At 39.2% G+C, this 26,503-nt stretch overlaps 2 protein-coding genes across 3 annotated transcripts; both read left to right on the top strand.

The window, feature by feature from the left end:
* The first annotated feature begins 368 nt into the window (after positions 1 to 368).
* LOC127454895 (synaptosomal-associated protein 23-like) lies at positions 369 to 19,376 on the top strand. Of its 2 annotated transcripts, none has more exons than XM_051722400.1 (8): positions 369 to 517; positions 4,916 to 5,030; positions 11,851 to 11,892; positions 12,042 to 12,090; positions 12,230 to 12,347; positions 12,617 to 12,790; positions 17,586 to 17,730; positions 18,631 to 19,376. In XM_051722400.1, exons 2-8 carry the CDS (start codon positions 4,974 to 4,976, stop codon positions 18,688 to 18,690), a joined length of 645 nt encoding a protein of 214 aa, XP_051578360.1. In that variant the 5' UTR covers positions 369 to 517; positions 4,916 to 4,973; the 3' UTR covers positions 18,691 to 19,376. The 2 variants fall into 2 exon arrangements, with proteins under 2 accessions (XP_051578360.1, XP_051578359.1); XM_051722399.1 differs by lacking the exon at positions 369 to 517 and adding an exon at positions 542 to 721.
* Positions 19,377 to 19,485: 109 nt separating this feature from the next.
* Positions 19,486 to 24,866, top strand: LOC127454941 (synaptosomal-associated protein 23-like). The gene is made up of 7 exons (XM_051722487.1): positions 19,486 to 19,497; positions 20,351 to 20,392; positions 20,551 to 20,596; positions 20,750 to 20,870; positions 21,537 to 21,686; positions 21,878 to 22,022; positions 24,792 to 24,866. Exons 1-7 carry the CDS (start codon positions 19,486 to 19,488, stop codon positions 24,864 to 24,866), a joined length of 591 nt encoding a protein of 196 aa, XP_051578447.1.
* The last annotated feature ends 1,637 nt before the right edge of the window (positions 24,867 to 26,503 follow it).

Raw genomic sequence — 26,503 nt, 5'->3', positions numbered from 1 at the left:
ATATTAGCCCATTTGAATAGGCTACTTAAAATTGAAGGGTTTCCTTAATAACTTTAGATTTCATTATTTAGCCTACAACTAAGTATAATATTATGTGTTCATCTCTCTGACACATAAGAATCTACAATAACCAATTATTAAATTACCCCCACTGTCTCGTTTCAATTTCAGGGTGTATTTATTTACAGTGAAAGGCCAACAAGCAATGTACATGAACTAATACTCGTTGAGATAAGGCCAAAGATAATTCTTAATTTATATTCCAGGTATTTACCCTATAAGAAATACAGCTTATAATACAGTTATTAATAATTATCTTGTCCATTTATAAACGCTCCTATCTGACGCATGCGCACTCAGTCACATGTCATATGACTCGCGCATGCGCACCAGTGCAATTTGTCTTAAGGAATTTCGGAAGAGTTGGACCAGCTCGGAAAATAAACATTTTGTAAAGATTTAGAGGGTTCCGATCGATCCTCAGACTTATCCAACTCCTGTCCGGGGATCCAAATCAGTAAGTAGATAATGACAAGTTGTTCTTGAGGTTGCGTCCAGCATACAAAAACAAGAGGATGTTAATGCGTTTCAACAACCCAAAAGCGGAACCGAGTACGTAGCTCCCTATCATGCACTGAGACTAACTAAAGCCTTAAATAAACATACACAGTTTACCATTAAGTTAGGGAAAAGGAAGATCGCGAGACATCATGAGTAAAGTGTAAGTATGAAACATGACCATTGATCGTGGTGTTGGGACCCTGGAAACTTTGGAAGTTAAGAACTTTCCCCTCTTTTAATATACTAACTTTTTTCTCATTTGTTTACCTGGCAAACTTGTACTCTGTCTTCCTGGCGTTGGGTGTAAAAGGTAAAACGTGCAATCAGCTGCTTTAAACATTACTGCTCTGGGTCTGATAAGATCAGTTATTCATGTTTAGGAAACATGTTGAAATATGTTTGATTTCCTCAATGTTAGTGTGTATTGAAAGACAGGTTTCTAGCTTCATACTTGTAGTAAACATATGGTCTTGGATTTGGCCATCATTTTTGTTCAGAATGACTAGTTAGCGTGTCTTATAGACAATACAGTGAAAGTGAGTGTAAGAAACGTGACGTAATGGTCTCTTACCTTGAGGAACCGGTTGGTGGGGAAAAGCTGGAAATGTATAATTCTTAAGGAGCTGCTTTCCTTTTATAGACTGTGTTTTTATTTGTGTGTGTGTGTGTGTGTGTGTGTGTGTGAGAGAGAGAGAGAGAGAGAGAGAGTGAGAAAGAGAGAGAAAAGTGTTAAGTTGTTGTAACTTTCAGCTGTGTTGAATTGGGAAAAAGTACAATTATCAGAAGAGAATACAATTTAGTTCTTTTGATTTTTTTTATTTTCTTCTCTGCCTTTTTGATATGTAATGCTTGTGGAAACAGGAAAGAGCTGCAAAAATGAAGGAAAGACAGAGGAGATCTGTTTCCTGTGTGCAGACAGGGCTGTTTCACACATACTCTGCCATACCATAAACCGTTTAGGGTGATTCTTACAAAACCTGTCAAGAAAATGTCCTGGTCATATTTAACCCCAATATGATATTATAGCTTGCATAAAGAAGATATATGAGCATATCATAACAATCTTCCTTCGCATTGCATTAATGAGAATTGAGGGGTAAAATGTGCAGAGTCGTGGTCACAATGTTAATCACCTTAAAATGCCCTAATAATAGGCTTCATTTTCTAAATGGAAAACACAGTTTTCTTAGTTGTTTCTTTCGATTTTGAAGTAAAATAGGACCAGGACATTTTCTTGTTAGGTTTCGAGAGAATAAAGCAGTTTACTGCAGTTTTACTACAAAAAACTTAATTTAACTTAATTCAGTTGTGGTCATTGGTTCCACACAATGAAAATTAGTTTCTTTGATATTAAATATAGGCTCTACTGAAATACTTTGTAGCGAAACCTAAATGAATTGAGTTAACCTAACTTAAATTTGATCTGTACAAATAACTCTATTGAACCTTGCAGTTTTTTGCTAGCTAGCAACAAACACATTAGCATATCACTATGTGTGTTTATATATATATATATATAATATGCTAATGTTTTGCATTTTGGTAATACAGTTAATGCTGCCTAAAGAAACTAAAATAGAACTCAATTTTAGGTTCAAGGTGAACATGTCTTGTATTATTTTATGATTTAATCACTTTTTGTTTCTTTAATCCAAAGATATATATTACTGAACCTGCAAAGTTGCGTTCACAATGCATGTTAACCACGTGAAAATAAAGTGAACTAAACTAACAGCACCTCCTGAGATGATCAGAGATAATTTGCAGCATTCTCATAGCTGACATTATTCTTACAAACAGTTTTCAGATGAAAGAAACTGAGAAAAAAGGGTGAAAACCTTTTACATGTGCTTGTGCCACATGACAGGCTCGTGCTGCACGCCTCTGAACAAACAGCGAATCAGGTGAATTTTTTTGCTTTATTGATTTTGCTTTAAAAATATAATAAAGTGTGTTTCTTCAAACGTGTGTCTTTGTGACTAACAGCATTTCTTGTCATGTGTCACTATGAGATGTTGTCCACCTGTTGCAGGTAGATGAGCAAAATTACCCACGCATGAAATACATTTGGACAAGGAGCTTGCAAACTGGTTTCAGCCTTGTCGTGTTTGGTGGTAGTTTCACACCCTGGCCACTGTTTAATATATTTGCAGACTTCCCAGATCCATGGTTTTGCCATTTCCCAATACTGTCGATCATCATTTGTCCGCAATCGGTCATAGATGGCATCATTCTTGTAAGACCATCTTCACATATCCGAATATATCGTCACAATCGCGCCAGCTCTTAACATTGCACCTAATCCTCATGACCCAATCATTTTCTCCAATCTTCTCTGCAATGGTAACCTCCAAAAAAATTCAACATAAGAAAACATGAAACACTTATAAGTCTCCTATTTGTTTCATTTTGTGTATAAATACATTAAAATAACACTTAATATTAAAATGTACTCTCCCAATCCAATCCCATGCAAATCATGCTGGGAACTGAAAATCCCCTTCCCGTTTTTAAGCAATGCATTGATGCAACAAATATCATTCACATACTGTAGTCCCAACACAATTGGATTAAGTGAACATAGATAGATTGCACACAATGAAATTAAGTTGAGACCAAATGCTAAAGAATTGTGTTGCATTAGCTCATTTTAAATAAGTTAATTGAGCAAGCAGTAACAATCAAGTTGAGTGAACACCATCTGTTTGAAGTCTAAATCCATTTGAAAATTTCATAGCAATGCGATCATGTCACTTTTTGATGACTCTGTTGAATATCACTTGGAATTTACGCAATAAAATGTTGTTCTCATCTCAAACATAAATGTATTATGTTGATTTCAAGTGTACTGGTTTGATGTTTTTAATGGAAATACTTAGCTAATACAGTTATATGCTAATGGATAATTGGCTTTTAGTGTTACGTTCAATATCTGTTCATTCGATAAGTTATTTGTTTCATGAGTCTTTTGTTAGAGCTTTGGTTATCTTGGCAATGAAATGTAGTCCTTAATGCTTTGGTGTCCATTGCATATATCTTAGGGTACACATTGTTCTCACAATTATCATAGAAGCATAACACATGTCTTGTATATGTCTCACACACCCATCTCTCTGTTAACACTGTTTACACATGGTTATTGGTCTGTTTTAGACAGCACAGACATAAGACAAATTTCACCATTAGTCCTAGTGTACAATGTTGGCACACTGAAAACAAGTGTGGCCTTTGTCTGTACTGTCTACGTCAGCCTCATTCCTCTTGGTTTAACCTTTTTAATAGCAGGTTTTATTGATATCTTTATAAACAATTGACTACTGATCACGTTTCATGCTAAATTGTTTCTTCTGCATTATAAATTTGAACTAAAAAGGATAGTTCAACCAAAAATGAAAACTCTATCATCATCTACTCTCTCATGATGCTCAGTTTTTTTGCTCTTTTCTTTTTTGTGTCAAGTGGAACACAAAGTTAAATTTATACAAGCTTAGCTCAGTTTTCAACTTTTTTGTCATAATGTTGATTACCACAAAAAATAATTTTGACTCACCCCTCCTTTTCTTTAAGAAATTAAATATTTTATACAAAAATAAAAAAAATAAAAAAACATCTAATTTACAGTGAGGCACTTACGTGTATTGTTTGAGCTGTACAGTTGTTTAAATGGTCCTTTTTACGGCTGTTTTAGGGTTGTAGGGTATATGGCGGTACACCGCCATGGCAACAAAGTTGTAAAATTGGATATAACTTTTCACAGAAAAGGTTAGTAAGCGATTTTATCACTGAAATTATTTTACCATGCATCTTGTTTATGTCTTGTGGCTATACTTTTGAGTAGTTTAATGTTTACAGATTGGCCCCATTCACTTTCAATGTAAGTGCCTCACTGGAACTCAGATTTATTTATATTTTTATTTATTTATTAGAAAAGGAGAGACAAGTTGAAATTAATTTTTGTGCTATTGCCACAAATGCTGTCGATTGAACTTAACTTGTTTTGAACCAAGAAAATTCCTTTAAGACTTGGAATAAAGTGCACAACCTTGGACTAAGCCTTTTCTTTAAGGACTTTTTTTTTTTTTAATACTTTTTTGGCTCTTGCTAGGATTTGGTGGTAACCATCTACTTTCATCGTATGGAAAAGAGCAGCGAACATTTAGCTAAATAACATCTTTTATGTTCCATGTAAAAAATCATACAGGTTTTAAAGCAACATGAGGGTGTGTAGACAGAATTTTTGTGTGAACTATCACTTCAAATTCCAGGTGGTAGATTTCCATGGGAAAGCTCTTTCTCTGGGCATCTTTGTGTGATTGTGTATGAGTGCTCTTTAAACTTTGACCTCTTGTCTCAGACCTCAGAGCGTAGAGCTTAAGGCCACAGGAGGGGCAGCAAATTTGGACACTAGCAAGATGGCGGACATGTCAGTGGAGGATATCACAATGAGAGCCAACCAAGTGACAGATGAGGTATGCTTGTCATCCGTTACCATTGAGATGTAACAAAGAACGATAGGAACAGATCTTTCTTTTTTTATTAGATGTGATGTTTTCAAGTTCCTGTTTAACTGCCAACTCATTGTTTATGATGGCAAAGTAACTGATTTCTCTGTCTCTTTCATTCTCTTTTACTCCCTCAACCTTACAATTATTTTCTCGAAGTTGTAAAGACATTTTCTTCATGTTTTCTTGTTGATATTTCAAATGTATTCTTTACTGTCATGCTGAAATCCTCCAATATTTTCACTCTCCTTCCCTACCTTTGTTTCTCTCTCTTTGTCTTCCTCGCTGCCTCTCAAGGAGCTCACATGAGACTATGTGCTGTAAAAGACTATTAGCACGAAGGGGGTCACTGTGCACTTGTACTTCAGCATGGGGGTAAACTAGAGATCCATGAAACACCCCCTTCTCTCACCTTTCCATTCAGGCATTACATGCTCTATTGATTGTATTAGTATTTGAGGATGCTCAGAATGATATTTCCCATACTAGAAATAAATAAATGACTGCTGGAAGTGAAATATTTTTTTTTTTGTCAATACACCGCAATCACGCAGTGCTTCCCCCCATTGTGTTCTTGTGCACATTTTGTGTCCTTTGCATGGCTTCATAGCATTATCTAGGCATTTTCTGCTTCAAATTTCTTACTACCCAGCTACTCAGTATTTATCAACGGATTAGTATTTGTATTTTCTTTTTCAGGGAAACTCTTAAATAATGACTGCTTAGAATCTACTTCTTTTAGGCCTGTTTCACACTGCATGCCGTGTATTTATTTCAGCACATAATTAACAGGTTACAGTATTCACACTGCACGTGAAAGCAGCATGGTGCTGTGTAAAGCCACACACTAGACTTTGCGCTCCATTCACTTCCATTCATATGCAACCGAACGTGGGAGACTGGAAACGGAAGCTCATGCGTGATATATACATGGTATATGGATGGTATATTTTAACATTTTGAATATAATACTATTTGTTATGTGACAGAATCCCTTGAGCGAGACATATCCTTTCCGTTGCGGTGTTCACCCAAAAAAGGAAATTCTCTCATCATTTACTAGCCCTCACGCTGTCTCAGATGTGTATGACTTTCTTTTTTTCTGCAGAATACGAATGAAGATTTTTAGAAGAATATCTCCGCTCTGTATGTCCAATCAATGCAAGTAAATGATGACCAAATATCACATAAAGGTAGCATAAAATGAACTCAAGATGGTGCAGAGTATGGCTGCTGCGTTGCGAGCTCCGAAACAACATTGTAGTTTCTTGTTTGTTTTGTTTGCAATTCTTATGTTTTTTGTCTTGGCTGTTGTCTGCCTTATTGTCTACAACAGACAAACACTTTTGGACATTGGTTCTGCAATTACACACCGTAAACCGGACTTCAAATTCCTTAATGCCGACCCGCTGTTTACAAACACGCCAGCGGAGCCCTTTGTCTGGGCTGCCCGGCCGCGAAAACGCAGAAGGAAAAGGGGAAACAGAGCCGGCGTTCTCATCAGAGTAAGACGTCCCGCAAATCGACCCCCGCTACCCAGTATTCTACTGGCAAATGTTCAGTCTCTGGACAACAAGCTCTGCGAGCTGAGAGCGTGGATCTCTTTCCAACGAGAGACGAGGGACTGCTGCATTATCTGCCTTACAGAAACTTGGATGTCTGCGGAGATTCCAGACTCAGCCATCGAACCCGTGGAGTTCTCCGTGCACCGAGCGGACAGAGCGAAAGACCTCTCAAGTAAAAGCAGAGGTGGTGGTGTTTTTTTTATGATCAACAAATCCTGGTGTGATCAGAGGAATGTACATTCTATCAAGTCTTTCTGCTCTCCTGATCTGGAATTTCTCATGCTTCTGTGTCGACTATTCTGGCTACCGAGGGAATTCACAGCGGTCATTATCACAGCTGTGTACATTCCCCCACAAGCCGACACCGCGCAAGCAGGAAACCGCGCACCCTGAGGCTGCGTTCATTGTGACCGGGGACTTTAACAAAGCCAATTTTAAATCAATTGCACCAAAATACCACCAACACATCAGTTTTAACACACGAGGGGACCGGGTTTTGGACCATTGCTACTCTCCCTTCCGGGATGGCTACAAATCCCTCCCCCGCCCACCATTTGGCAAATCGGACCACTCTTCCATTCTGCTTCTACCCGCTTACAGACAGAAACTGAAACAGGAAGCACCTACCCTCAGAACGATCCAGTGATGGTCAGACTAATCAAACTCTATGCTACAAGACTGTTTTGATCACGCGGACTGGGAGATGTTCCGGAAAGCCTCTGATGACGACATTGAGGTTTACGCTGATAGCGTAACGTGTTTCATCAGAAAGTGCATAGAGGATGTTGTTCCATCCAAAACAATACGGATCTACCCGAACCAGAAACCTTGGATTAATAGCGATGTTCGTGCAGCACTTAATATGCGGACCTCCGCTTTTAATTCCGGGAACACGGAGGAGCATAAACAAGCCAGTTATCAGAGCAGCAAAACACAAGTACAGGAACAAGATTGAAGGACAGTTTACCACCACCAACTCTAGAAGCATGTGGCTGGGAATTAACATCATCACAGACTTTAAAGGGAATAAAAACTCCGCCGTGAACACCGCTGCCTCTCTCCTGGATGAGCTAAATACTTTTTATGCATGGTTCGAGGGAAATAACACAGCCCTCGCAGAGAGAGCTCTCGCGGCCGAAACTACAGAGGTTAATTCACTCTCCATCTCTGCAGCGGATGTAACCCGATCCTTCTGATGGGTGAATATCCGTAAAGCCGCGAGTCCAGACGGCATTTCGTGCCGTGTAATCAGAGCATGCATGAACCAACTGGCTGGTGTTTTTACGGACATTTTCAACCTTTCCCTCTCTTTGTCTATAGTCCCCACATGCTTTAAAACGTCCACCATTGTGCCTGTACCAAAGCAATCCAAAATTACTTGCTTAAATAACTGGTGTCCTGTTGCTCTGACCCCCATCATCAGCAAATGCTTTGAGAGACTAGTCGGAGATTACATCTGCTCTGTTCTGCCTCCATCACTGGACCCATTGCAGTTTGCTTACCGCAACAACCGCTCCACTGATGATGCCATTGCATCTACAGTTCACACTTCTCTCTCCCACCTGGAAAAAAGGAACACTTATGTGAGAATGCTGTTTGTAGACTACAGCTCAGCATTCAACACCATAGTGCATTCTAGCCTTGATGAGAAACTCCGGGCTCTGGGCTTAAACAGCTCGCTGTGCAGCTGGATCCTGGACTTCCTGTCAAGCAGATGCCAGGTGGTTAGAATGGGCAGTAACATCTCCTCATCACTGACCCTCAACACTGGAGCCCCGCAGGGCTGTGTTCTTAGCCCACTCCTGTATTCCCTGTACACACATGACTGTGTGGCAACACATAGCTCCAATGCCTTCATTAAGTTTGCTGATGATACGATGGTGGTAGGTCTGATCACTGACAATGATGAAAGAGAGGAGGTGCACACTCTGACACGCTGGTGTCAGGAGCACAACCTCTCCCTCAACATCAGCAAGACAAAGGAGCTTGTGGTGGACTTCAGGAGAAAAGACAGAGAACACAGCCCCATCACCATCAACGGAGCACCAGTGGAGAGAGTCAGCAGCTTCAAGTTCCTGGGTGTCCACATCACTGAGGAACTCACATGGTCCGTCCACACTGAGGCCGTTGTGAAGAAGGCTCATCAGCGCCTCTTCTTCCTGAGACGGCTGAGGAAGTTTGGAATGAACCGCCACATCCTCACACGGTTCTACACCAGCACTGTAGAGAGCATCCTGACTGGCTGCATCTCCGCCTGGTATGGCAATAGCACCGCTCACAACCGCAGAGCCCTGCAAAGGGTGGTGTGAACTGCCAGACACATCATCGGAGGTGAGCTTCCCTCTCTCCAGGACTATACACCAGGTGGTGTGTGAAAAAAGCTCTGAGGATCATCAGAGACTCCAGCCACCTGAGCCATGGGCTGCTCTCACTGCTACCATCAGGCAGGCGGTATTGCAGCATCAGGACCCGTACCAGCCGACTTCATGACAGCTTCTTCCCCCAAGCAATCAGACTTTTGAACTCTTGATCTCTCACGATCAATATACATCAGCACTGCACTTTATTAATCTTATTATCTCACACTGGACTGTCATAAATTATATTCTCTTAACAACACACTGGCAAATGACTATCAACCGACAGCCTGAATGTCAATACAGTTCAATACAACGTACTGTACATTTTATATATACTATTTTTTTTTATTGTATAATGTGTATTCTATATTGTGTGTATTGTATAATGTACAGTGTATGTTATTATTTGTATATTGTGTTGTGTGTAATTATGTGTATATTATATTTTAAATTTGATGTTATTGTAAATTGGTATATGTCTCATCACTGTCACGACTGCTATGTTGCTCGGAACTGCACCCAAGAATTTCACACACTACTGCACTTGTGTATATTGTTGTGTGACAATAAAAGTGATTTGATTTGATTTTGATTTGATTAAAATTAATCCATGCGACTCCAGTGGTTTCATTCATTTCTTTTTAAGTGATCCAATCGGTTGTGGGTGAGAACAGACCAAAATATAACTTCACTATAAATCTTGAAATCAACTGTCTCCTTGGTGATCATGATTTAAGCTCAATTACACTTCCTAGCGCATGCGTCAAGCACTAAGACGTGTAATCGAGCTTGAAATCATGATCGTGCCTAGAGACTGCAATAGCAAGATGTACACTACAATGAAAAAGGAGTAACATTTTGGTTTGTTCTTAACCAAAACTGATTGGATCACTTCAGAAGACATGGATTAAACCACCAGAGTCATATGGATTACTTTTATGCTGCCTATATGTGCTTTTTTGAGCTTGAAAATTTGGTCATTATTCACATGCATTGTAGGGATCTACAAAGCTGAGATATTCTTATAAAAATCTTTGTGTTCTGCAGAAGAAAGAAAGTTATACACATCTGGGATGGCATCAGGGTGAGTAAATGATGAGAGAATTTTCACTTTTGGGTGAACTATCCCTTTGTGCAATATGTAATGAACTCGTCAGTTGGTGTGAAAGCTCTTTAGCTTAAATCTATTTATTAACACAGTTGTTTGCGATATAGACATTTATGAAGGAACATAAATAAATGGAGCAAACTGCTTACCTGTTTTCTGAAAAAATATCTGTTTTGCCTTTCGCAGGCATTTTCTATTTGGTAAATGTAACTGAATCCAGACGATTAAAGCAAGTTATTGCCTATAACTACAGTAAATACTCAAAGTAGTAATTTAGAAATCACTTTTTTTTCTGTAAAGAGCCAAATAATTGCCGTGTTATGCAACAGAAACACTGTCAGTGTGAAAGCACAATGTGAGCCTGCTTTTGCAGTTATTCTGCTGCTTCACTTACACAATGCGTTGTGAAATAGGTCTTAGCCTGCACAGACCTTATTAGCCAAATAAATTGAAATTTTTAGCATGTTTAACCATCTTGATATTTTATGTTTGCATGCAGAACCCAAATCTATGAGTAAAGGAATAGTTCACCCAAGAATAATAATTCTCTCATAATTTACTCACCCTTATGTTGTCTCAGACTTTTATGACTTTCTCTCTTCCACAGAATACAAACAAATATATTTTGATGGAGCTATGATGTCTGTTTGTCCATACAATGAAATGGTGAATGTTGACCAAATAGTGCCCGATAAGCTTGATTACACTTCCTAGCCAAGGAGACTACTGATGTCAAGGTTTATAATGAAAAATGAATTATATTTTGGTCTGCTTTCACACAAAACCAAATGGATCGCATCAGAAGTCATGGATTAAACCACTGGAGTCTTATGGATTACCTTTATGCTGCCTTTAAGTGCTTTTTGGAGTTTAAAAATGTGGTCACCATTTACTTGCATTGCATGGACAAACAGGAATCATGGCTACATCCAAAAGGTTAGGCAGCTGACGTGTTGCCTTGCTGCCTAATCAGTTAATAGCAGTTAAACAATGTTTTTGTATGAATTTATTTTTTTTCAGTTTTATCCCCTTTTCTCCCAATTTGGAATGCCCAATTCCCACTACTTAGTAGGTTCTCGTGGTGGCGCGGTTACTCACCTCAGTCCAGGTGGTGGAGGACAAGTCTCAGTTGCCTCCGCTTCTGAGACAATCAATCCGCACATCTTATTATGTGGCTCACTGTGCATGACATCGCGGAGACTCGCAGCATGTGGAGGCTCATGCTACTCCCTGCGATCCACGCACAACTTACCATGCACCCCATTGAGAGCGAGAACCCCTAATCGTGACCACGATGAGGTTACCCCATGTGACTCTACCCTTCCTAGCAGCCGGGCCAATTTGGTTGCTTAGGAGACCTGGCTGGAGTCACTCAGCACACCCTGGATTCAAACTCGCGACTCCAGGGGTGGTAGTCAGCGTCAATACTCGCTGAGCTTCCCAGGCCCCCTATGAATGGAACTCTTAAAGAAACTGGTCTCAGAAAAGTTTGAAAGACAACTTATTTTCATCGTACCTCCGTATACAGCTTCCGATGGCAGCACTTTACAGCTTTCTAATGCAGCTCATATCTCTATTAAAATATATTAGTTTGTGTTCTGTGGAAGAAAGAAAGTCATATGATTTTGAGACGGCATAAAGGTGAGTAAATGATGAGAGAATTACAATTTTTGGGTGAACTGTTCATTTAATAGACTAGGTGCTACATTACGTTATCGTAGTAATTGACCAGCTTTGAATGTATTTTGTTTCAGTCACTTGAAAGTACTAGGCGGATGCTACAGATGGCAGAGGAGGTAAGAGGTTCAACGAAGCCTGTATGCTTAAAACACAATGATATGTCCTGTTATTTTACATGTAAAAAATTATCATGCTCATTATTGCCCATTTGCCCGATCCTTTGTAGAGTTTAAGTTTATTTTGAAGCATGCATGTATATTTTCAGAGTCGGGAGACAGGAGTTAAAACAATGACCATGCTGGATGAGCAAGGAGGTGAGTAATTCTACCATTCTGTGCCACCTGATTCCTGATGTCTACTTCAATATAGCAACAATCAGAAGCTTTTCAATGGTATTATTTAGGAGACCGTAGCTAGTGAAATTGTCTTATTGATGAATTCTGTGTTTCTCAGAGCAACTGAGACGTGTTGATCAAGGAATGGACCAGATCAATCAGGACATGAGACAGGCCGAGAAGAACTTGACTGATCTGTCCAAATGCTGTGGTCTGTGTGTGTGCCCATGTGACAGGTTGGCTATTAGAACTTCACTTCCTAGCTTGATAATGTTAATATGCATTTAACAGTAATTTTCTATTGGAATTCTCAAGTTTTCAGATTGTATTTCTGCTTTCATATCATTGAAATGAAATTGATTGCATATCATAAGACCTTTCTATGGTAACTGATTGTTAATTATAGACCTTTCTGTGGTAATTTTGTGTTTTATAAAAATAAAAAAATAAAAAAACAACACAAAAAAAAAATGTCAGAGTGATTCAGTTACCACATGTTTTTCAGAGTGACTTCCATTGAGCATGACGGGCGGTATAAGCGCACTTGGGGCACAGGCAGTGACAACTCCAGCACAGTGGGAAAAGAGGGGGGTGTAGTGTCCAGCCAACCAGCAGCCATCCGCAATGGGCAAGCTGTTTCTGGTGGGTCAGCGGCCCCCTCTGGTGCCTATATCAAGAGGTAAGGGCAAAATAGCACAAATTCAAGAGTGATTTTGAGAGACTGCAGCTCTCACCATGGTCCAGTGTGACTGAAATTAGTGGTATTAAAGGAATATTCCGGGGGCAATACAAGTTAAGCTCAATCAACAGCATTTGTGGCAAAATGGTGATTATCACAAAAATGTACTTTGACTCGATGAAAATGATTTTTTCTTTAAAAAAGAGAAAAAGCGAGATTACAGTGAGGCACTTACAATGGAAGTGAATGGGGCCATTTTAGAGGGTTTAAAGGTGGAAATGTTAAGCTTATAATTTTATAAAAGCACTGACATTAATTATTTTGTTAAATCTCATGTATTTGAGCTGTAAAGTTGTTTTACAGTCATTTTAAGGTTTGTTGACATTACATCATCATGGCAACAAAGTTGTACATTTGGCTGTAACTTTACACAGAAAAGGTTAGTACATTATTTTATCACACTAAAATCATGTTAAAATGCATAAAGTTAATGTCTTGTGGCTATACTTTTGAAAAAATTAGTATTTTAACGTTCAAAAATTAGCCCCCATTCACTTCTATTGTAAGTGCCTCATTGTAACCAAGATTTTTGTTTTTTTTTTTTAAAAAAAGAAAAGGAAAGGCAAATCAAAATACATTTTTGTGGTAATATTATGCCACAAATACTGTCAATTGAGCTCAACTTTACCACAAAAGTTCAGTTATGTTTAGATCTGGTTGCTGGGCCCTGGATGTACTTTCCAGCCACTCTAGAATTTGTTTAATGGCACATTCTGTAAAATGGTAACATTATGTGGGTGAAGTGTTTGCAACACTTGTCCATAGGACCATGATACGTATCAATCATTGAACCTAATGAATTCCACAAAATTAATGCCCCAATGTTTAAAAGCTTGCAACAAATTTTTTTAGCTTTAAGGTATAACAGTTGACTTTCTACAGCTATAGGAAACCAGTCTAGCTTTCACCAATCTTGGGAACACTATCTTATTATTTCTTCATTAATCCTTAGCTGCCGATTGGGGAACAGGTCGTCCTCTCAACCAATACGCTGCTGTAGGTGCCACTGGATTCCGTGTGTCATTTATGATATGCTTCCAATTTTGGTGCTTGGTGGCCATATTTATAGCCTCATCAATGGTCATTCACTGGTTCCGTAGGTCTTCCTCAATGTGTTTGGGCCATGTTTTCTTTGGGGCTGCTCATTGAACCCTCCAGCGGACAGGTCACTCTCGCCAGAGGAGTTTATGTGGTAGCCGACTGGTGTTCATTCTGCAGACGTGGCCAAACCATCCCAGTCTGTTTTTGGATTTGTTCTGTTTGTTCAACTGAAGGTTGATGGTCGCACCTTGTCTGAATAGTCTCGTTATGGTGGCGATCATGAAGAGAGACATCCAGGATCTGTCTCAGGCATCGCATTTGAAAGACCTTGAGCTTTTTGATGTCTGGTTTGAGCAGAGTACATGTTTCCAAACCATACAGGAAGAGGCAAATTTTTGGTCTTGATGGAGAAATTGGCCTTCTTCCAGAGGCACCATTTGAGCAAAGCAAACGCTGTTGTTGCTTGAGCAATCCTGCTGTGGACTTCGGTGGTAGATGCCACTTTCTTCCCCTGCACCTGTGATCCCAGGTATTTGAATTCTTTGATCTGTTCAATTTGGGCTTCATTGAGGTGAACATTGGCCTGTGATGCATCCGTGGTCCTAACTTTGGTCTTGTCTGCATTAATTCTTGGACCATAGGATTGGGCGATGTGGTAAAGGTTGTTTGTAGCCTATGCATCCGTGTCGGTGAATATGGCACTGTCGTCTGCGAACGACAAGTCGGTCAGGAAGTTGTTTAAGTCATACTGAACTCCACGTCTGTTCTCGAATGCTTTCCTCATAATGGCATCAGTCATAATATTGAAAAATGGGAGAATTCTCCCTGGCGGATCTGCATGCTGCTTGTTGAGCCTTTCTATGATGCTTGGAGGAATTGGATGATCTTTGGCGGCACGTGCTCGTTCTCCAATGCCCTCCACAGGGTGGGCCAGTGAACACTGTCGAATGCAGATTTGAAGTCGATGTAGACGATGACAGTTCGCTTTCCACACCTGATCCTTTCCTCCGCCAGTTGACAAATGGCAAATATTTGATCGGTGCAGCCCCGATCCTGCTTGCTCTTCTCGGCTGGTCTGTTCACGATGTTTCTGCAGTCTTGATTGTATGATCTTCATGAACACCTTGCCGACGATTGAAAGGAGACTAATGCTGCAGTCGTTCTTGCATTCCCAGCTATCATCTTTCTTCAGGATTGGCACAATGATGGCTTTCTTCCACACTGATGGAACGCGTTCTGAGCACCAGATGTGTCAGGAGGACGTGGAGCCTTTGCAGCAGGATGTCTCCACCGGCTTCAGTCGTTTCGGCAGTGACTTAGTCCACTCCAGGCACCTTTCCATTCTTCAACTATCTTATCACACTTTTCACTTCATCGACCATTGACTCACCCTCGAAGAATGGATTCTCTGGTTGGTCGTTGGGTGGCAGCTCTGGCGGTGGCCCCTGGGGCGGATCATGGTTATAGCTGTCGGAAGAATTCTTTCCACCGCTGCAGGCGTTCTTAAGGGGAGCTCACGAAGGTGCCATCCGCTTTTTTTTCCCCTCCACTTTTCTCCCCAATTTTGGCATGCCCAATTCCCAATGTGCACTAAGTCCTCGTGGTGGCGTAGTGACTCGCCTCAATCCGGGTTGCGGAGGACAAATCTCAGTTGCCTCCGCATCTGAGACAGTCAATCCACGCATCTTATCACATGCCTTGTTGAGCGCATTACTGTGGAGATCTAGCGCATGTGGAGGCTCACACTATTCTCCGCGGCATCCACGCACAACTCGCCACGCCCCTCGCTGAGAGCGAGAACCACATTATAGCGACCATGAGGAGGTTAACCCAACATGACTCTACCCACTCTATCAACCGGGCCAATTGGTTGCTTAGGAAGCCTGGCTGGAGTCACTCAGCACGCCCTGGATTCGAACTTGCGACTCCAGGTGTGGAAGTCTTTACTTGCTGAGCTACCCAGGCCCCCGCCATCTGCTTTCTTGATGTTGTCGTTGGTCGACTTTGTTTTACCACTCTCCTCTCCTGAGAGTCTGATACAGAGTCCGGTACTTGTGCCTGGATGCTGCTTCTTCCAGGTCTGCTGCTACACTATTCCAGTAAGCTTCTTGTTCCACCTTCATCTTCTGTCTGACCTCTTTGTTCAGTCGCCGGTACGGTTCGCAGTCGATGTGTTTGACTCATTTCCGTTTGTCCACCAGATCCAGGCACTCATCCGAAATCTACGGCTGTGTCTGACGGCGGATGGGTGGACACAGAGGGGCGGCGCATTCTAGAATGGACTCCACTAGCTGCTTTTCTTCTGCATCGACATCGTCCGATGATGCAGGTGTTTCAAATTTGTTGTATAGGGCTATTTGGAATTCTTGTCTGAGTGCTGGGTCCCTCAGACATTCCCAGTTCAGTTTGGCTGGTGGGGGTGCCTTGCACTTTACCCCTTGTAATTGCAGCTGTACCTTGGCACAGACGAGGTAGTGGTCAGATCCGCAATCAGGTCCTCATTGCACATACATCTTTGAGCAACGATCAGAATCGGGAGCTAATAATGATGTAGTCCAGGGCGGCCGAGTCGTCGTCAGATGGGCTGCGCCATGTAAGCTGGTGTTTGTGAGGGTGCTGAAAGTCGCTGTTTCTTACTACCAGATTGTTTAATGTTGGGAATGACAGCAGGTGAGTCCATGTCATTGATCTCACCATGACCAAATCTGCCCAGCGTTTCTTCCCATCCAGTCCTATTTGCACCATCTATCTGTGTGGGCATTAAAATCTCCTGCCAGAATGGTCAACTTGGTCTGTGGGATTGTGTCCAGCGTGTGTTGGAGCTTGTTATACAAGTCCTCCTTGGCTGCATCCGGGCTGGTCTCGGTTTGGGCGTAGGTGGACAGAATATGGGTCTTAACTGTGCCATCAATGGTTAAAACTGCCAGACGGTCCGATATTGGTTGGAAGGCAATTACGCTTCCGGCAGCCCATCTGTCTACCATAAAGCCGACGCCAACTTCTCGTTTTTCGCCACGGGAGTAGAATATCATCATTGTTTCATCGATCGTTGGTGGGTGGATAGTCAGTGTCCCAGCTCCAGTGTGGCATAGTTCGGATATTGCGGCGATCGAGATTTTGCACTTCGACAATTCCATGGCAATGATTTCCTTTTGTCCTACGTGGTGTCCAGTTTGCACGTTCCATGCGGCGATGCGAATTTCCAATTTCTGTGTCATAAATTTGATTCTTCGGCCAGTAGCCCACTTCTCACCAGCACCCTGGGTCTCCGATGCTGGCGCATCGGCTGCCCCGGATGCGGTAGTATAAGTGAATGAGGTTGTTCGAATTTCCATGGAGTTTCTTGCCTGGTTTCCCAGTTCTGGTCACCGCGGCAGGGTGACCACCCTCCACCTTTTTCAGCTGGGCTTGGGACCGTCCTTGGCGTACACTGTGGACAAAGACTCATTACTTTTTGCCTTTTGATGCATCTTCTGTGATGCAAACTCTTTAAAGCTGATTCATAGTTGGGGCAGTACTTAAGAGACTCACCTTTTGCAAATGCATTTATAATTGTCATTTTAATTAATTCAAAGTTAATCGCTTTAACAAGGTGTTTCCATTGTTTTGACCAAAAATGGGAATATGTATTCTTCGCACACAGTATCAGAATGATGTATTGGATCTTTTATTGCCTTTATTTGCTTTTCCTAAGAGTAACAAATGATGCACGCGAAGATGAGATGGAGGAAAATCTGGATCAGGTGGGCAGCATCATTGGGAATCTAAAGAATTTGGCAATGGACATGGGCAACGAGATAGAAAAACAGAACAAGACTATTGACCGCATCACTGATAAGGTAAAGCACCACTCCCAAATTCCCAGAGATTAGGAGTTTATTAGGTGAAATTTATTCCTAAAACCCTGTTTACACCTGGTATTAAAGGGATAGTTCACCCAAAAATGAAAATTATCTCATCATTTATGATGTGTATGAATTTATTTCTTCTGAACTCAAACTAAGATAAAAAAAAAATAAAAATAAAAAAAAGATTCAGCTCTGTAGATCCATATAATGCAACTGAATGGTGAAAAGAACTTTGTAGGTCCAAAAAGCACATAAAGGCAGCATAAAAGTAATCCAAAAGACTCCAGTGGTTAAATCCATGTCTTCAGAAGCGATATGATAGGTGTGGATGAGAAACAGATCAATATTTAAGTCATTTTTTAGTATTTGAGGTGTAAATGCAAATCCTTCCTAATGAGAAGCACACACATCTGAAGCCCAGCAATACAGGTACTCCACTAAAATAACAGATAATTCTGCTTGAAATGTTGCGTTTGTTTTTTAACTGCATCTGGGAGAAACAGCTCAACGTTTTTTTTGCGCTGTCTTTTATGACTTTTTTGCTGTTTATTATCATGCAGTAACACAATGACATAGTGATTGATGTTAATCTCCATGAAATCAGAAACCCTCCCCTCCAAATCCGAACACAAGTGATCACAGGAGATGCATTTGAATGACCAGGTGTAAACATCCATATGTCTCGCCTGACCACATGTGATCGAATCACCCGAGACACATCTTAATACCAGGTGTAAACAGGGTCGAAGAGATTCAGATTATGAAATTGTGGATTTTTTTTTTTTTTAGAATTGCTTAGTTTTACAAAGAATTTAATTGTTTAAAATTATCTCTTTTTTTTTCTAGTTTTTCCCCTGCTTTTTATTTAATTTATTTCATTGTTTTGTACAGGCTGATATGAATAAAGCTCGCATTGACGAAGCCAACCAGCGAGCCAACAAACTTCTTTAAGGAATGAACTGCCCACATCACTCAGGAGCCTGATTATGACCTTTTTACACACACAAGCACACTTTCTTCTTCACAGCAAAGAATTTCAGCAAGGGAGTTCTTCGAATGCCATCAGTGCCTTTTTATTGCAGTCTTGATGTTCTTTTGTACAAAGAAGTGTATACACACACACACACACACACACACACACACACACACACACACAGAGCTTCCTGTACAATTAAGTCTTCACCCATATCATGTGAGACAAATATGCTGGATGCACAGAGTTTTGCTCACTACTGTCCTCTCAGTCTGTTATGGATGGAATCTAATCTCTGGGAGATCTCTCCCTGTACTTGAGTCAACCTGGCTAATAGTTTCAGTAATTTGGATGAGGGGCCAAAGACTTGACAGAATCTTTAATGTCCTTATATGCTGCCCTTATAGCCTTTGATGTATGTTTGGGCTAATCCTATAATGTTTGGTTTTATGTAATTGTTTTGTGTTCAGCTGTATCTGTGACTGATTATACTCATATTTAATTATCTTAAAACATTAATGGACCTTGTGAGCACAATTTGTCCTTTTCAGTGTTTTGGGGGAAATGTATGTTAGTGTCCTTTTGGCATAATTTACCATGCTTTATAAGTATAGGACATTTCAATATATCTATTTTATTTCTAATAAAGCAAATATAATCCTTTTCTTCTTGCCCGTTTTGTTTCATTTTTTTTTGTGTTGAAGAGTAGATCTGGTCTTACCTATAGAGGGTGCTGTGACCATTATTTTTGCTGTTATATGCAGTATATAAGCATGTTCAAGTTGGTAAACATTTTTTTTTTTTAAGAATTTGAGTAATGATTAGTTTAAAAAAAATTGTTTAATTCACTAAGTTTAATATAGTGAGTTTTAAAAGTGTGCACTTTTTTGTATATTAACATTACAATTAATATGTAATTTTTGATATAGAATGGCAATAATAAATGTCTGCTAAACTTCTAAGGTGAATACATACACAGAGTTTTTTCTGCTTGTGTATGTTGACAGCCCCTTCCTGACTAAATCAGAAGTAACGATAGAGAAAAAGCAGAGTATACATTGAACTTATCTGTTTTTCCTTTTTCTCATAAGTTAATCATAACCTCTCTTGAGGGATTTTTTGTGATGCAATTAGGAAACTAGCAAATTAAACTAAAAACTAACACCAAAAAAAAAAAAAAACTGAATGAAGAAAATAGCTTTTGGCACTCAGGACTTTGGATCATCTTGAGAGTAAGTAGATTAACATGCACAACATCTTATATTGTTACATTAGGATTTTAAATGACAATAGATAAAAAACCTTTACATTTACATACTTTTGTTTTGACCCTTGTTTTGAAAATATTTCATGACATTAGGGCACCCTGAGAATGTTATTTTCTGAAAATGAACAGCCACAGTTTCTCATCATGACCTTAAAATGAGGGAATATTTACATTCAGTAAGTTTAATAGGTTGTATAGTCTTACGGTCACATATATTTTCATAACCTGTGTTTGTAGAGTAATAAGCCTTCAATTTTGGGCATACCACTGAAACAGGATATCTTTAAAAACACCTTCAGAGCTTAAAGGGATGTACTAGGTGCTCTGTTTTATTACACTATGACTCATTTTAAATCTTTGTACATTTTCAGTCACTTGAATGCACTAAACAGATGCTACAAATGGCAGAGGAGGTTAGAGGTCTTATTTTAAAGTGTAACCAATGAAATCTGAATGTTACTTAAAATCAATTATGTTTACAGTTATTTGACATAAAAATGCGTAGAAATACTTCCATTTGCCCATCCCTTTGAATGGCTGATTTTGAAGTATGTGTACTGTATATTTTCAGAGCACGGAGGCAGGAATTATAACAATGACCATGCTGGATGAGCAGGGAGTTTAGTCCACCATTCTATTCCACCTGAATCCTGATGTCTTTTTTAATATTTTAAAAGTATAAAACCTTTTCAAACACAGAATGGTCTCTGTAAGTCTGGAAGGATATCTGTTCAGAGATCCTTGTTGATGAAATCTCTCGTACTTTTTCTCAGAACAACTGAGGCATGTGGAAGAGGGAGTGGATCAGATCAGGCAGGGCATAAAACAGGCTCAGAAGAATGTGAACAAGCTGTCCAAATGCTGTGGCTTGTGTCTGTGTTCATGTAACAGGTTGGCAATTATATCAACTCAGCTTTATAACAAAAACTTGTTACTGAATAATAATAATAGTAATTTTTGCATTATGTTAAGGATAACGTACAGTCAAAGGGTTTTTATCGTAAAATAAACCCAAAGAAGACCCTTATGTGAAGCGGGGAAGTCTTCAATCACCCTAAAGGTGTTTAGTTTGTCCACCATCCATCCACCATGGTCGTTGGTTCTTTATTGGATAAACTCAGTGTGACCCGCGGTGGCGGAAATGCACAAACAGCCCAACGTGGTTGGATGACAACACAGCAAATCTGAAAGTGGTAACAGTGAGTTACAGTAATACCCTGAGTATTATTAGCAGCAATGAGCGGACTCAGCGGTCTGTAAACTGTATAAGCAATAACGTGTTCTGTTGTGCGTTTCATCCAATAGGAGATGAGAGTTTGATCCTTCTGAATTTCACTCCTAGGTGTAAAGTGAGCAAGGCTTGATGGGATCTGTAGTCTGTTTGGACTCCCTTTGTTTGATTTTGCCGGCTGATTCTGTGTTATCAGGCTTTGAGTGTTCCTACAGGCCTCAGTCAGGCTTGTGACTATGTGTAGGCCTGCCTTTATCTCCTATCTGAGTACATGAGGCCCAAAAATGTGTAACTTTGGATCTATTTCAAGACTTCCTCTCTTTTAGACTGATGTCCGTTGACAATGATAGATGTAAGAAGGTTTGGGGTAAAGAAGAAAGAAATGGGGGTGTGTTATCCAGCCAACCCACTGCCCTCCAAAATGGGCAAGATGTTTCTGTTGGATCAGCGGCCCCCTCTGGCCCTTACATTAAGCGGTGAGGGTAAAACTCACAATGAATGATCAACTCCAGCTCTCTCAGTGATCCAGTTTGAATAAAATTAGTTTTCCATCCTGGCAAGCTTAACTGAATTTTTGTCCTTTGGCGAATGTGAGATATAATGTTAGATTTTTATGTTAGGTTGCACCCTCCATATGCCATAAGTGATGCTGTTTTGTTTCCAAAAGAATAACGAATTACGCACGAGAAGATGAGATGGAGAATAATCTGGTACAGGTTGACAGCATCACTGGGAATCTAAAGTGCATGGCCCTGGATTTTAGAAATGAGATAGATAATCATAATGAAAAAATTAAAAACATCACTGATAAGGTAAAGTTACTTTGTCAAATCAACATGATCACATAGAAAATCGACATGTTGCTTCTGAAAGTTCATTTTCCCTAAAATCAAGCCTATTTAGCCAAATTACCCCACCTGACATTTTTGCATCAATTCGAGCATGATTACCTTTCTCTCTAGCGCTACTGAGCAACCTCTAAGATCTGTGGAAACAAGGATGTAATTGCGTTTAAATAAACAATGGTTAATGTGATTCGGAGGTCGCATTGTCGCTCTAAAATTACAGTTTTAATCCACTGATGATTAAGTTTAGGGTTGGGGTTTGGGGGTAGAGTTCATAAAATATACATTCCTGTTGAATGTACTGCATTATTTACAACTAGAAATACTACTTGCTTTTAACACCACTCTGGGGACATTTCACAAGTGTTCAGTAACACCTCCAGCTTCGGCCACTAGGGGACAGTGAATCGAATTTCTTTATACACAGACCGATTTAATCAGCAGAACCTCTTAATTTCAGCCTACTGTTGCTGAATTCACAGTGAGATCAGTCTGGTCAAATGTAGGTCAATAGAGTGAAGTTGTATAAGACTCTAGAGATTTAGATTTAGCTTTGAAAACATGACAAATTACACCCTAGCACAGAGACTGCTACTGTTGTCCACACACCGTTTTGTCAGTGTAACTTTGTGAACTTAACAAATATGGTTTCATAAGAAATTTCATAAATTTGGTAAGACAACCCAGAAAGCTTAGAGGGCTCAGTGGAGGAAAACCAGGCCAAATCCTGGACCTGAATGAACAGAACTTTGATTTATGACAGTCCTCACTTAAACAACGATTCTTGATGTCAAGTTGGATTTGAGAAATATCAGTCTTTTGCTGATTATTACTATTTTTTAAATTTATTTATTTTTTTGCCAGGTTGAAATACTTATGCATCACGTTGAGAAAGCTAAACAGCAAGTCGACAAATGCTCTTAAGGAAATAGAGAAGGGATTGCTACCAGTATTGCTCAGGAACCTGTTTGTCACTCTTTCTATCAAGAAAAAGAATGTCACAAGAGTTAAAGAAACTCTTCTATTACCACTGGTGCCTTTATATTTTGCAATCTTAATGTTCATTTAAAAATTTCTGGACTACATAATGGAGTATACAAATGATCCATGGAAAGTTGAATTATGGATATAAGCATTGTACTCTTTGGACAAAAATGGAAAAGTTATGAAAGTGTGATATGGTCATGTAATGGGATTTATTAGCATGTAAATTATGAATATGGTATTGCAAAACATTTTTAATAAAGCAAATCATCATAATGATCATCATAGTAAAGCATAATCTCATCATGCTGTCCTTGTTTACTTGCTTTAAGATGGGTCTTACCAGCAGAGAGTGCTGTTGGATGACTCCGAATTCTAACCACAAAAAGTGCTTCTTAAGGTAAAGGCCTGAAGAAGACATTTGTGTTGTAGGGTAGACCGAGTTGTACGGTTGTAACACTTTTTGCTGTACTGCACAAATACAGAGCAGAATAAACATGCCATTTTCTCACACAAGATACCTTTATCGGTCTACTAAAAAAATATATGTCAAAAACCTGCATACATCCTATTTTCTACAATTAGTGTTTGAAGACTAGGAGCACTTTTGTTACAACTATCCCCTTACCAGGTACAGTTGCAACACTTCCCTGAGACCCGAGTTGTAATGTGCTGAATAAGGCATTATGCCTAACTTAATTGACATATACTGACACATTTTATACTCTGTGATTGTTTTCAAATATTTATAATGCTTGCATATGTACCATCATTTCTAACACATCAGCTGGAAATACTCTCTTAGTTTCCCTCACCCTGATACGAAGCATCTATCTATCTATCTATCTATCTATCTATCTATCTATCTATCTATCTATCTGTCTGTCTGTCTGTCTGTCTGTCTATCTATCTATCTGTCTATCTATCTATCTATCTATGAAAACAGCTCTGTTGAAAATACTAAACCATTTGAAATCAACTTAATACATTTATGATTTATGTTTGAAATGAGAACATAATTTACTGTGTGAAGCCCAAGTGATATTCAACACAGTCATCAGATGTTTAAATGGATTCAGACTTCTAACAGATGGTGTTCACTCAACGTGATTTTTACTGCTTGCTCGATTAACTTATTTAAAATGAGCTAATGCAACACAATTCTTTAGCATTTGGTCCCTACTTGATTTCATTGTGTACAATCAATCTGTGTTCACTTAATCCAATTGTGTTGGGACTGTGTGAATAATATTTGTTGCATCAATGTATTGCTGAAACCAGGAAGGGTATTTCCAGTTCCCAGCATAATTTGCATGGGACTGAGTCGGGAGAGCAAATTTTAAAATTAAGTCATATTTTACAGTTTTTCTCAATCGCTTTGGCTCAGTTCTCGAATGAGCATTATTTTTTTCAAAACAATAAGTTCAAATCTCTAAACAATTAGATTCTTGTTCATACCAGATTTGAATTTCTTATTCATTTAAGCAAATTGCACTTATTTATGTGTGCAAAAGAGTAGTACAATTGTCTACAATCTGCACAATAACCAAATGCACATGGCTTGCTGATTAAAACCGATGAGTTGATTCTCAGTGAAACTGTCATACTCTTCACAACTTCTAAACATTCTTTCATCGTGTGAGCCATCACATGCAAAATGATCCATTCAGTTATCAAAATCTGTCAGACTTGTATATTCCATAAATATCTATGACATGGAATGTTTGTGATGTCTGCTAAATCTCTGGCCAGACGAACAACAACGACAGGATGTCAACCCAGAAGATGGGAACTTGTAGTGTTATGTACTGTGAGGAGGTACAGTAGAGGTTTTTACAGAACTACCACAGGTTTTTTCATTGCAGGGTTTTTTTGTTTGTTTGTTTTTTGCATGGATGCAGGGGCATAGATTCCAGGGGGGATGGGGGGGAGGTAACACCCTAATAATCAAAATAAGCAAGTAAACCCCCACCCCCCCAATGTTCAAGCCAATTCTACACCCTTGCAAGGATGTCATTTTGTGACAATTTTCTGTTAACTATATATGACAAGTAAGAAATGTGTGAAAATGGACATGCAAATGTGAATTTTCTGTGAACATGAAACACATTGCTACAAAAATAAATTTACTGTATACATACAAATGTGCATATCCTTTTCCTGTGTACTACAGTATTGTACAGTATTGACTTTTCCAAGTAAACTTTTACCTACTGTTGAAATCGGTATCTAAAAAGCTCAGTGTGATACACAATAGCAGTAAGCTAGACAAAACTGACATTCTTGTATAATACAGTAAGCAGTCAGTGTCAACAAAAAAGTAGAACAAAAATTAAATTTGTATATATTACAAACATTTCCAGGGTTGACTGCCATGGTGAAAAAACATCTAAACATTTTGACCAGTATGGCTCATGCGATGACAAAAAAAAACTTTTATTTTGGTGGCATTGGCCAATTTACTGACACAATAACTAGGTTTTGAAGCATGAATTAAATATTTTGGGTGAGTAACTACATTTTGCATACATGCAATAGAGTTGTGATGTCCCATAAAACAGTTCTGACAATAGCACTTACAGTTTAGAGAATGTTAAGACTGTTTCAAAAAATGAGGCAAAGCGACTGAGAAAAAATGTCATGTATTTCTACGCTAAATTAAAAAAATAGGAAACTTGTTAGTGTTTAATGTTGTGTATTGTTGGAATTTAGAGGCATTTCTGTCATGTTGAATTTTTGGAGGTTAGCATAGTGGAGAAAAGTGGAGCTAATGGTAATGTCGAGGTTGGGGTACATCAGATAATCAGTGTGTATTGCTATCCTCTTAAAGCAGATACTGAAGGATCATCAGTACAATGATTTATTGGGGATCTGTAAATTCCTAGCAACAGCATTCTTGTTATACAGTACAAAAAGACATATATTTATGTACTGTATATAATATGCTAATGTGTTTATTGCTAGTTAGCAACAAGCTGCGAGTTTCAATAAAGTTATTTGAATAGATCAAATTCAAGTTAGTTTAACTCAATTCATTTAGGTTTTCACTAAACAATGTATTTGAGTGGAGCCTACATTTAAATTTCACCCTTTTTGCACAAGAGTTTTGACCTAACTCCTAGTCATTTATGACTTATGATGTTTATTTCAGCAAGCACAAAGAACAAAGGTTGACAAAACTGTTTCGTCCAGGCCTACGATATTCTCCGCCAGGAGGTAATTTCAAACTTGAATCACTAAAATATCTGTTGTGGATTGAACAGTAATCCTGATACCAAGTTATGTTATAATACAATTTTCTTTGCATCTAGAAAACATGGGAAAAAATGAAACAAGTTTTCAGGAGCACATCACAGCATTGAATTAAGCCAACTGCACTGATATAAAGAGATTAATCATGCTCTATTCAAGAGTGTGAATATGTCAAATGTCCAAAGTCAAAGAAAGGAGGTGATTGAAATGTT

This window comes from Myxocyprinus asiaticus, chromosome 17, assembly GCF_019703515.2.
Source record: "Myxocyprinus asiaticus isolate MX2 ecotype Aquarium Trade chromosome 17, UBuf_Myxa_2, whole genome shotgun sequence".
NCBI classification, from domain to species: domain Eukaryota; kingdom Metazoa; phylum Chordata; class Actinopteri; order Cypriniformes; family Catostomidae; genus Myxocyprinus; species Myxocyprinus asiaticus.
This window is presented reverse-complemented; position numbering and strand designations above follow the sequence as displayed.